Source organism: Herpailurus yagouaroundi, unplaced genomic scaffold, assembly GCF_014898765.1.
Source record: "Herpailurus yagouaroundi ecotype Mexico unplaced genomic scaffold, PumYag 29, whole genome shotgun sequence".
NCBI classification, from domain to species: Eukaryota; Metazoa; Chordata; class Mammalia; order Carnivora; family Felidae; genus Herpailurus; species Herpailurus yagouaroundi.
Genome location: NW_024412377.1, coordinates 34,496,295 through 34,509,190, shown reverse-complemented (window position 1 = coordinate 34,509,190; position 12,896 = coordinate 34,496,295). Strand labels below are relative to the sequence as shown.

The 12,896-nt window shown below is 42.5% G+C and overlaps 1 protein-coding gene across 8 annotated transcripts in view; it reads right to left on the bottom strand.

Annotated features, from left to right (window-relative positions):
* The window catches only part of ZNF131 (zinc finger protein 131), a 31,216-nt gene extending 22,481 nt beyond the window's left edge, over positions 1-8,735 (bottom strand). Inside the window, exons 1-4 of one of the 8 annotated variants that reach the window (XM_040496380.1) lie at positions 8,532-8,735; positions 8,148-8,285; positions 7,488-7,626; positions 6,359-6,460 (exon numbers count right to left, since the gene is read on the bottom strand). In XM_040496380.1, coding sequence (XP_040352314.1) covers positions 6,359-6,460; positions 7,488-7,611 — 226 coding nt within the window. In that variant the 5' untranslated portion in view covers positions 7,612-7,626; positions 8,148-8,285; positions 8,532-8,735. Of the gene's footprint in view, positions 1-6,358; positions 6,461-7,487; positions 8,049-8,107; positions 8,344-8,393; positions 8,440-8,531 lie in introns of those variants that run through there. The other 7 variants (XM_040496402.1, XM_040496410.1, XM_040496393.1 and 4 more) reach the window with 7 other exon arrangements.
* Positions 8,736-12,896: the final 4,161 nt, after the last annotated feature.

Sequence of the window (12,896 nt, the reverse complement as noted above, 5' to 3'; positions counted from 1 at the left end):
TGGCTGAAGTCGGACGCCTAACCGACTGCGCCACCTAGGCGCCCCTGGTAATTAAAACCCATGGGCATCTCTGGACTCTAAGTTACATGAGGGAAATGATTTTTGTCTCTGTACACTCACCTCCCAGTATCTAAAACAATGCTCCCTAAAATGCAGACACACAAAGTAGGAGTGAATAAGGGCTAAAGTCACTTCCAAAATTAAATTTCCATGATTCCAACTTTTCAAGTTTTATGGTTAGATTTTGGCCCAAAAGGATACTCTATTTCTTTGTTCTCTTCAATGCTATATATTATTGTTTCAGTCTGCTAATGCAAGACTACAAAAATCTATTGAAAGAAACAAATAGAAAACCACTTTTATTTAAGGATTTTAAGTAATCTCTACACTCAAAGTGGGGGGTTGAACCTATAACCCCACGATCAAAAGTCACATGCTCAACCGACTGAGCCAGCCAGGCACTCCAAGAGAAAGCTACTTTCTTTTTTTTTTTTTTTTTTTTTTTTTAAACACATAGAATTTTTATTATTTTTTTTTTTTTTTAATTTTTTTTTTTTTTCAACGTTTACTTATTTTTGGGACAGAGAGAGACAGAGCATGAACGGGGGAGGGGCAGAGAGAGAGGGAGACACAGAATCGGAAACAGGCTCCAGGCTCTGAGCCATCAGCCCAGAGCCCGACGCGGGGCTCGAACTCCCGGACCGCGAGATCGTGACCTGGCTGAAGTCGGACGCTTAACCGACTGCGCCACCCAGGCGCCCCTGAGAAAGCTACTTTCAACACTGAATTTTTACACTAAGAAATGCCCAAGTCTAAACTGCACACAATTTGCATAACTGCAAATACAAAAATACTTTTATTTTCTTCCTATGTACTTTATATACCTGAATAAGAAATCTAAAAATGACTGCATTCTTTTCAGGTTGCTTTTATTTGGGTCTCCCCTAAATCTTTGTTTTCCTGTTGTCTTTTCACCATGGTATTCATTATTATATGAGAGTAGCCTGAGGTACAGATAACTAAATTTAAGGAGTTTTGATCAAATGTTTAAAAGTATAACAAAACACCTTTGTTGGGGTGCCTGGGTAGCTCAGTCGTTTAAGTGTCTGACTCTTGATCTCAGCTCAGGATATGATCTCACAGTTCATGAGTTTGAGCCTCACGCTGGGCTATGTGCTGACAGGTCAGAGCCTGGAACCTGCTTTGGATTCTGTCTCCCCCTCTCTCTCTGTCCCTCCCCTTCTCAAAAATAAACATTAAAAAAACTTTTTTAAATGTGTATTTTTCTCGAAATGGAATGACACATATAATACTACAAATACCAGGCATGACTCTAAACACGTCACAAGTATTAACTCCATCCTCATATCAATCCTATGGAGAACTTACTATAATAATCCCCATTTCACAGACAGGAAAACTGAGGCACACAGAAGTTAATAACTGTGACTTTGGCAAGTTACTGAAGAGATGAAACTAGAATCAAACACAGATGGCTCGACTCTTAAGCCCAACATAAGATTTTTTTTTTAAATAATGTTTATTTATTTTTGGGAGAGAGAGCAGAGGCAGAGAGAGAGGGAGACAAAGAATCTGAAGCAGGCTCCAGGCTCTGAGCTGTCAGCACAGAGCCCCACGCAGGGCTCAAACTCACAAACCGTGACATCATGACCTGAGCCGAAGTCAGATGCTTAACCAACTGAGCCACCCACGCGCCCCCAACATAAGATTTTTAAATAAGATGATGGCAGGAAACACTCCTGCTTAGAAGAGTTTGAATATCCACAGCTTAATTCACTACTGGCCCACAATCTCTTATTCACAATTCCAAAGTCCCCCAAATCTCTTAAGACCAGAAGTTTTCCCATTAATTTGGCAGCAATATTTGATCTGAATGGACATCAGGCTATTTTTAGTCTTTATCCCACTTAGAGTAAATATTAGTATGCTACTCTGCTGAAGTATTATTTGGTTATAGAATGTCACCCCCCTAGACCCCACTGGGAGTATAATGTACTACACAGACTGCATTATCTTTAGAAAATTTGTAATTTCAAGAAACATCTGGCCTCCAAGGATTTGAATAAGGAATTACAGACTTAGTTCCCAATTTTGTTTAATTAGAATCATTGCAGACTTAAAGCATGGGTCTCCGATCCTTAGAATCAAAACCGGGATAGGAAACTTTTTTTTTTTTTTTTATAAGCACCTTAGGTGCTTAAGTCGCCAGTCCAGCACTAGTCCTAGGAATAAACTACTGACCTAATTAGCTAACATGGACCAAACGGCTAACATGTGCCCAGGGAAGTGATGTGGTGACAGATGATGCACAGCTGCGAAAACACTTGGTTCTCTATCAGGACTACTTTGGTAACTTCCAAATCTCAGTCTACTTCACTAATCCCTTGCTCCTTTCATAACAGAAGTGGGCAAGAGAATATAGTCTTTCTGAGTTATCTAAGGAAACTGTTAATATGAACACCTTAGCCTGAATCTTCTTTTTTTCCCTTAGGAAGAAGCAAAACAGGGCAGCATTCTAGACATATAGAGGTCATTATTCATATTTTACGGAGGGAGGTTAAAATTATAACTAAGATGGAGAAAGCACACTCCACCCTATCTTGTCCACTGATTACAATTAAAAATCCTGGGCAGAATACATAAGGACTCTGAAACATAAATAGAAACAAGCAGGCTGGGGACAGAAATCAAAACTCAAAAGAGCAGCAGTGAGTTTCCGGGTTTTTATTTTTCCTCTCACAAATCCCAGCTTACACTTGAAGACAGCCCCAAATCCTGTAACTGTGTAGCAGGTACAGAAGAAAACTCTGGCTAGAGAATCAGGAAAGGGAACAGAGAGTACACCGGGGGGGTGGGGGGGTGGTTATATTGGATTTATTCCTCTCAGCCCTGCCTCAAGGCAAGTCCCAGTTCTGATGCTGCACACCTGTGGCTGGTGGCCGCCAGGCAGACACTAATTCTTAGAAAAGGTTCTTCTTTCTGACAGAAAACTAGCAATGATCTCCAAGAACATGGAGAGAATTTTTTTTCCCCCCTTTCATCACTTTGTCTAGAAAATGGATCCCACTACAGGAAGTCTAGGTCAGCACAGGGAAGCTAAAAATCCCAGTTTTCCAGCCAGAGGATCAGGAAAAGTTGCCCCGAGGAGCTAAAGTACAGAAGTCAGAAGAGGGAGCTAGAGAAAGGTCCTTGTGAATGCAGCCTAGCACTAGCCACTGAGCTACACATGTGGAACTGACCTGAGGCAGCACAGTAAAGGGTCTGAGACCTGCACTATGATGTGGACCCAGGCTGGCACACCCGGCACCCGAGCAGCACAACAAAGGTTTTGAAAAATAAACTGGCATTGCATCCACAGCCCACATAAGCCCAGACTGAACCTAAACCAGGCTGACTGCCTGCTAAAAACAAAACCAAATCAAAACAACAACAGCAGCATTCTCCAGAGGATTTTAACAGCACAGCATGTCATAACATTAAAATGTCCGTGACATAGTGAAAACTTAACTTGACATATCTCACAGATATGAAAAAGAAAAGCCAACACGTCCAAGGTTATATAACTGACAAAACAGTGAAGCCAGGACTACAAGGCAGGTTGTCTAATGACATGTCCAGGGCTTTCTTTATAGCCAAGTGACTTAGACAGATTGTACAGTGATCCTGAAGTTAAGGGCTTAAGAAAACATTGAGCCAAGGGGTGCATGGGTGGGTCAGTCAGTTCAGTGTCCAACTTTGACTCAGGTCATGATCTCGCAGTTTGTGAGTTCAAGCCCCACTTTGGGTTCTGTGCTTACAGCTCAGAGCCTGGAGCCTGCTTCGTATTCTGTGTCTCCTCTCTCTGCCCCTCCCATGCTCATGCTCTGTCTCTCAATAATAAATAAATGTTAAAAAAATAAAAAAGAAAGAAAGAAAGAAAGAAAACACTAAGCCAAGGGGTTCCTGGGTGGCTCAGTTAAGCGTCCAACTCTTGATTTCAGCTTGGGTCATGATCTTGTGGCCCATGAGTTTGAGCCCCACTTCAGGCTCCTCACTGACAGTGTGGAGCCTCCTCACTGACAGTGTGGAGAGATTCTGTCTCTCCTTTTCTCTCTGCCCTTCCCCTGCTCACATGCACGTGTGCATGTGCTCTCTCTCAAAGATGAATAAAAACATTAAAAACAATTTTTTAATAAAAAAAAACACCAAAGAAAAACAAAAACACACTGAGCCAAATTGATTCTTTAAACCTGAACCTGGCAAATAACAAAAACAGAAAATGTTCTTACACTTTCTCATTTGTCATGTTAAGTACTGAAGGCTCGTATGTGCTATCCTATAATGAAGGCAGCAGGTCAGAGGTACTAAGGAGTACAAGAGAATCTCAAGGTGATTAGTCTCCAGAAGAAAAGACCCTACTTCTCCAAGTATATTCCTTGTTCCAAAAGCAATGCATATTCTAGACTGGGCCACTTATTTGCTTAAAAAGCAGAAGTCAGCTCCTCTTTGAAATCTTTATCTCACCAAGGTAGACTAAACCACTCGTCCTCCCTCCTTGGCGACACCATTCCACAATAAAAGTCTCTGCAACACTCTTTGCTCTCTTTTCTGCATCTGTTGCTCATCTGTGATTAAATTTGCAAATTCTTTAAAGTCTGTCTCATTCATCAATTTTCACTTCCTGGGTCCAGTACATAACACATAACAAGTATTAATTCTGACAAACAGTCCCAATTTATTAAACTTTGACAATGTACCAAACACTATGCTCAGAGCTCTGCACATGTTATTTCAAGTAATTGTGACAAGCCTATAAAGAAATGAGGAATTTTCAGATGAAAATTTTATTCCTCTCAGCCCTGCCTCAAGGCGAGCTGTCTATGCAACTAAGGTAAAGTAACCTGCCTGGCATCACAAAGTACCTCAGGTAAATAAATGGATGAAATCTTGCCCTGTAACAGAACTAATACCGTATAGGCAGCTAGATTCTCACTTTAGTAAGCTTCGTGGATTTCCATTATGCCTGTGACTGTCCATCACAGATAATGAAAAGATTATCTATGGATGTATCAGCCAGAATGCTAAACTGGAATGTAAAGCCACCTCCCCAAAAGGAATATGTTTAAGTTTTCACATTCTCTTTACTCCCCAGGGCACCAAATTTTCCCAAGGGAACAGTGTTTCTAGGCAACTCATTCATAACATATATATATATATATACACACACATATACACACACACACACACACAGTGAAGAAGATACAAAACCAAAGCTCAAGAACACTGGAAAAGCTAAAGTTCTGTATTTATGTAGACAAGTATTTCCTACAGTTTTGGATGGTGGGGAGGGGTAAGTAATGTCATATCAAAAGACAAAAGCATGGTAATTAATACACAAAGTGAATCCCTTACTAGCTGGGCAACACTGAGCAAGTAACCATTTGGAGCCTGTTCCCTGATGTATAAATTGGAAATAATACCACTTACTTCAAAGGATTGCTTTAAACCTCAGAAAATGCACCTAAACAGCACTATAGCTAGCACTTGGGAAGCTATTATCACAAAAGTCAAACAAGTGCAAAAATCACTTTCTACTTTAAGAGTGTATCTACTGAACGATTCCTTCCATCCCAGACTCTATATCCACTACAACTTCTGAATGCTGCTTCGGTTCATCTTTCCTAGCCTTTTCCATATCGTGGCAGCACACTTCATCTTGTGCATGTCGTAAGTACCTCTGCTAGTAAAGCAGCTCTACTGTAACCTGCGGCATCCCCACCAGTCTGAAACATAAGCCCACCGAACAAAAATGGGAATTCACTTCTAATACACGTTTTCAAAAGAGTGAGCACTGGTCTCAGAAGTTGAAAAAGACTCTTTTATGAGATCAACATCTACCATCTAAAGTAAGGGTTTTCCCTGGCGGATCATTTTACCATGCACTTTACGGAAAGCAAGAATTCTCAAGTGTCAAAAGAACAATTTATCCAGTCAAGTAATAGGAACCACTGATACCTATTTCCTACAGTATCCTGCTAAATTAACACTTCTTCATTAATTATAATGTTTGCTAAATATTGTATTTATAACAAGTATTTACCAGGGCACCTGGGTAGCTCGGTTGGTTAAGCGTCTTCAGGACATGACCTCATGGGTTCGTGAGATCCAGTCCCAAGCCCTGTGTCCCCTGTCCCCTGTGTCGGGCTTGCACTGCCAGCAAGGAGGCTGCCAGGGATTCTCTCCCTCCCCTTTCTCTGCCTCTCCCTCCCCCATTTGCATGTGTGCACACGCATGGGCCCTCTCTCCAAATAAGTAAATTAATTAAAAAACAAACAAACAAACAAAAACAAGCATTTACCTTCAATCTCCACCAAAGGTTCCTGAGTAAACTCCTGAAAGAATTTGTAGAAGAACTTACTGCAAGCAGCCAAAACAGCTTTGTGGGCCTTAAAATGGTGTCCTAGATTTAAAAAAAAAAAAAAAAAAAAAAAAGTATCATATGTATTCAAAAATCAAAAGTAAAACCATAAAACAAAGTAGTAAATTATATAAAGATCTTTCTTCATAATACAATCATAAGACTATAAATTACGAAACTAAAGTCAGAACATTCTAAGCAGCTATCTTGATAAATTTCAATTTCAATTAGACGTGAACCCAAATCTTTACCTCAAAGACCTCATAAAGTCAATTTATAAAAGCCAGTTTATAAAACTAAAAGAGATAAGAGAAGCTTCTTACTAAAGAGTGAAAGGCATATCAGATTCAGTTTAAACTGCTAAATATAAACACAACCCAAAAAGTTATATATCACTTGGAAAGAGACAAAAAAAAAATAAAAATAAATAAACATAATGCTGGATGTATCTGCTATGGAAAACATGTTAATATGCCTAATATTTGGAAGCAGCAGATCTACAGTAAGCAGATCTATAATAAATAGCTTGCCTTGAGGAGTCTATTTTCACTAAACAGAAAAGATACCCAAGCTATGTTTGTCTCCATTATAATGACAACTCCTAACACTGGTAAAGACCCCATTTGATTTGTACCCAAAGAGGGTACAAATGCTGCAAAGGTATGTCTCACATTCTCCCTCCAAGACCATTTGGGAAGGTAGAAACAATCAACACTTCTCAAATGATTGTTGTGAAAGGCTCCTCAAAGAAGTTTATGAGCAGAAAGCTATTAACCAAACATTTAGAGACATCCTCTCTATCTCCACGCCATCATCTTACACTAATGTGTGCAATAGGGAAACTTCAAGAGGCTGCAACAAGTTAAGATGTGATGATTATGTTGAAAGCATGACTAGCCAACTAGCCTTCTGCAACACGGTCCATGTGAGTGGCCACTGACAAGTCCCCCCTCGTCCCAGCGCACACTCAATAGGCACAGTCCACAGAGGGTTGGGTATAAAAGGCGGGCGGGGGAAGGGGAGAGAACGGTAGCCACAAATTCACTGCTCTGCCCACCACCCTACCCACCATCGACAATCAGGGTGATGTCAGTAAACCGATCTTGCTCTCGCTGTTCATTCAATCGGTCCAAGATCATTTTATGATGTTCCGGGAACTCCTGAAGGCATTCCATCGTCTCTTCGGCCTCCATGGCCGTCGGGCTGCTCTACAAAAGAGGAGCATGATAATGTACACCCATAAGCTCGGGCCGAGGCACAAAACCCCTAAAGCATAAAACAACAAAACCCAAAACCCCAGCTACGTGAAAAGAAGGGCGGGGGGGAGGGTGAGGCAAGAGGAGAGGAAGGCAAGGGAAGAAAGAAAGGCGAGCCGGGTGGCCGCCGCGCGTTGGGGGCCGGAGCCACGGCCGCGGGACTCCGAGCCTGACCTAATTGGAGTCGGGAGACGCGAGCTGAAGCGGGGTGGGCAGAGCGCCGGAGGCTCCGGGCGCCGGGGCGCGCAAGTCCGGCAGGGGAAGGGACCCGACAGCCGTGGCGGCGCCCTAACGGCCCGCCAAGCCCCTCTGCCCGGCCCTGGCTCCTACGGCCCCGGACCCGGTCCGGCCCGCGGCCCACAACGACTCCCGGGTCGCCTCTCCCTCCCCCGCCCTCCCTCTTCTCCCCCGCCCCGACCGGGCCGGCACTCACTCAGCGAAGGAGGAGCGGCCCGGGCCTGCGCGTCACTTACGTCGACGTACTGCGTCACCGCGCTGGGCCCCGGCTGACGCGGACGCCGACCAAGCGCCGACCACGGAGCGAAGAGGCCACACCTCCACCGCCCCGCTAGTGGCGGATTTGGCGTTCGGCAAGGGTGAGGCGGCCAACGCTGGGAGGAGGAAGTCGGGCTGTGCTAGGGTAGAGCCAGTTGTGGGCAGGGCTGTACCCGGGGCAGGGATCCTAAATCATAAATCCTAAACCCCGCCCTTCCACCCACCTTCGCAGGACTCCAGGTGTGAGCGCTTCCGACCCGGACCTCGGAATAAACTCACAACTCGTCCCCGGTGCGCTTTTATTCCGCGGCTCCTCCCGCCCCGCCCCCTTCCCTCCCAAGCCTTGGGTGGGCCCGCCTTACCTAGCTCTTGATCCTCCCTCTCTCCTTTCTGGCCCTCGGATCTTCCCCGCTCTCACCTCTCTGGGCGAAACTCAACCCACACTGTTCCCTACCCCTAAATAGCGCCTCGCCCTCCATTTTCTCACGATTGCCCGGGCACTGCCTCTGCTGGGTCCGACCGGCACACGTGCGCTCGCTCCGAGACCCGGGCGGCCGCGGCGCGGGCGGCGGCCACGGGCGCGAGCACGTTCCGGCCGCCTGGGACCTTCCTCCCCGGTGCCCGCCCTCTCCGCGCTCTGCAGGCGGCACGTGCTTGCTAGGCTTGGGACCTGGATCTGCTCGGATTATTTACACATGACGCTATTACTACAACTCTCCACTCCCAACCCCTGCGCTTAAACAGACCAGTGACCTACAATCAGCCTCTCTTCCCTGGGTCATTCATTCATTCATCCGAAAAAAATGCTTTTGGAGGGTAACGGTCGAGATTTACTTTTTTCTCTCAGAAGAAAATAGAGTGAGGATTAGGGAAAGACTCAAAATACCTGGCTGTATGCAAGGGTGAGTGTAATCATTGTTTCAACAGACATTTATTGAGAGCCAGCGCTGTGCTAGGCACTGTTTAAGGGACTGAGAAATTAAGTGGTGAATAAGGCGTATGTAGTTTGTTCCTTTCTAATCTTAGTCTGATGGAGTAGATTGATCTTTTGTACAGTTAATTGCCTGGATGCAGATTTCTGAGTGTTATATGAGATGTGAAGAACAAGGTAATCTGGGGCGGGGAGTAGGGCTCCTTGAGGAAAACTAGTGACCTGTAAGAAGCAATATGAAGTCTGAGCGTTTTTACGCAAGGGTACACAGCGCATTCAGAGATATCGAGATTATAGCATTCGAAGAACTAAAAAAGAATGTTGGTGGGGCAGACCCACCGGGGCCTGGTAAACAGTGTTAAAGATGATAGATTTTCTTATAATCACAAAGGGAAACCTTGAAGGTTGAGCAGGATAGTGACATACGAAGATTTACTTTTTAAAGAGGTAGTTCCAGCCCCAATAGTCTAATAGGTGAAGATGCAAGTAGAGACCAGAGGGAAGCTGTTAGTAATCTGGATTAAATCATGGTGGCAAATGGGATTAGAGAATTGGATGGAATCTAGAAATAGAATCAACATTGACTGGAAACATGTCATGGGTACTAAATAAATAATGTTGGATATATTCATGGTAAGAGAATGAGTCCTAGATTTCTGGCTTGAGTGGATGGATTGTTGGTACAATTTACCAAAATAGAGAATGTAACTGGAAAAAATGATTGGGGAGAAAGGATGGGAAGGGGAGAGATGATTTTAAGGAGACAACTAAATACAGATGATGTCAACAAGGCATTTTATATATGGACCTGTATAGAATTTAGGGGAGAGAGCTAGCCATAGGGATTTGGAAATTTTTAGCATAAAGTGGATATTAAAGCCATGGAAACAGATAAGATTTTTTTTTCATCTATCCTAATGCAAATTTTGTTTATTTATTCATTCATTCATTCTTTAGTTCCAATATAGTTAACACACAGTGTATTAGTTTCAGGTGTGCAACATAGTAATTCAATAATTCCATACATCCCCCATTGCTCATCAGACAAGTGCACTTCTTAATACGCATCCCCTATTTCACCTCATTCTCCACCCACCTACCCCTGGTAACCATCAGTTTGTTCTGTATAGTTATAGTTAAGAGTCTGTTCTTTGGTTTGTCTCTTTTCCTTTGCTCATTTGTTTTGTTTCTTAAATTCTACATGAGGGAAATCATCTGGTGTTTGTCTTTCTCTCACTTATTTCACTTAGCATTATACTCTGTAGCTCTATCCATGTCATTGCAAATGGCAAGATTTCATTCTTTTTAGCATTGAATAATATTCCAGTGTGTGTGTGTCACTTCTTTATCCTTTCATCTATCAATGGATACTTGAGCCACTTTCATAATTTGGCTATTGTAAATAATGCTGCTATAAACTTAGAGGTGTATGTATCCCTTTTTTAAAAAATGTTTTTTTTATTTTGGGGAGAGTGAGTACACAAGTGGGGGAGGGATGGGGGGGAGGTGGAACGGAGGATCAGAAGCAGGCTCTGCACTGACAGCAGAGAGCCCAATGTGGGGCTTCAACTCAAGAACCCATGAAATAGGGGCGCCTGGGTGGCGCAGTCGGTTAAGCGTCCGACTTCAGCCAGGTCACGATCTCACGGTCCGTGAGTTCGAGCCCCGCGTCGGGCTCTGGGCTGATGGCTCAGAGCCTGGAGCCTGTTTCCGATTCTGTGTCTCCCTCTCTCTCTGCCCCTCCCCTGTTCATGCTCTGTCTCTCTCTGTCCCAAAAATAAATAAATGTTAAAAAAAAAAATTTACACCTCTAAGTTTATAAAAAGAACCCATGAAATTATAACTTGAGCTGAAGTCACTCAACTGACTGAGCCATGCAGTTGTCCTGCATGTATCCCTTTGAATTAGTGTTTTTGTATTCTGTGGGTACTCACTAGTGCAATTACTGGATTGCAGGGTAGTTCTATTTTTAATTTTTTGAGGAATCTCCATATCATTTTGTATAGTGGCTGTACCAGTTTGCACTCCTACCAACAGTGCAGGAGGGTTCCTTTTTCTCCACATCCTGACCAATATTTGTTGTTTCTTGTGTTTTTGATTTTAGCCATCCTCACAGGTGTGAGGTGATAACTCATTGTGGTTTTACTTTGCACTTCCCTAATGATGGGTGATGTTGAGCATATTTTCATGTGTCTGTTGGCCATCTATGTGTCTTCTTTGAAGAAATGTCTCTTCATGTCTTCTGCCCATTTTTAAATTGGATTATTTGGGGTTTTTGGTGTTGAGTTATGTAAGTTCTTTATATATTTTGGATACTAACCCTTTATTGGATATGTCATTTGCAAACATCTTCTTCCATTCAGTAAGTTGCCTTTTAGTTTTGTTGATGTTTCCTTCACTGTGCAGAAGTTTTTATTTTGATGTAGTTCCAATAGTTTATTTTTACGTTTATTTCCCTTGTTTCAAGAGACATATCTAGAAAAATGTTGCTATGGCCAATGTCAGAGACAGTACTGCCTGTGCTCTCTGTAGGATTTTTATGGTTTCAGGACTCCCATTTAGGTCTTTAATCCATTTTGAGTTTATTTTTGTTTATGATGTGTGAAAGTGGTCCTGTGTTATTCTTTTACATTTATCTGACCAGTTTTCCCAAAACCATTTGTTGAAGAGACTGTCCTTTTCCCATTGGGTACTCTGCCCTGCTTTGTCAAAGGTTAATTGACCATATAATTGGGTTTCCTATTCTGTTCCATTGGTCTATATGTCTATTTTTGTGCCAGTACAATACTGTTTTGATTACTACAGCTTTGTAATATAACTTGAAGTCCAGAATCATGAAATCTCCAACTTTCTTTTTCAAAATTATTTTTGAATATTGGGGTCTTTTGTGGGTCCATATAAATTTTAGGATTGTTTGTTATCTTTCTGTGAAAAATGCTGTTGGTATTTTGATAGAGATTACATTAAATCTGTAGACTGCTTTGGGTAGTATAGACTTTTTTTTTTAAGTTTTCATTTATTTATTTGAGAGAGAGGTGTGTGTGTGAGCTGGGGAGGGGCAGAAAAAGAATTCCAAGCTGGCTGTGCACTGCCAGCACAGAGCCTGATGCAGGGCTTGAACTCACAAAGCAAGAGATCATGCCCTGAGCCGAAACCAAGAGCTGGACACAACCGACTGAGCCACCCAGGTGCCCTGGGTGGTATAGACATTTTAACAATACTTGTTCTTCCAATCCATGAGCGTGGAATGTCTTTCCATTTCTTTTGTGTTATCTTCAATATCTTTTATCAATATTTTGTAGTTTTCGAAGTATAAGTCTTTCACCTCTTTCGTAAGTTTATTTCTAGGTATGTTATTATTTTTGGTGCAGTTGTAAATGGGATTGTTTTCTTAATCTCTCTTTCTGCTGCTTCATTATTGGTGTATAGAAATTCAACAGATTTCTGTCCAGTGATTTTGTATCCTGAAACTTTACTGAATGCATTTATCAGTTCTAGTAGTTTTTTGGTGGAGTCTTTTGGGTTTTCTATATATAGAGTATCATGTCATCTGCAAATAGTAGCAGTTTTACTTCTTCCTTACCAATTTGAATGTGTACTGTTTTTCTTGTCTGATTGCTGTGGCTAGGATTTCCAGTACTATGTTGAATAAAAGTGGTGACAGTGGGCATCCTTGTCTTCTTCCTAATCGTAAGGGAAGAGCTCTCAGTTTTTCCCCACTGAGTATGATGTTTGTTGTGGGTTTTTCACAGATGGCCTTTATTATGTTGAGGTATGTTCCCTCTAAACTTACTTA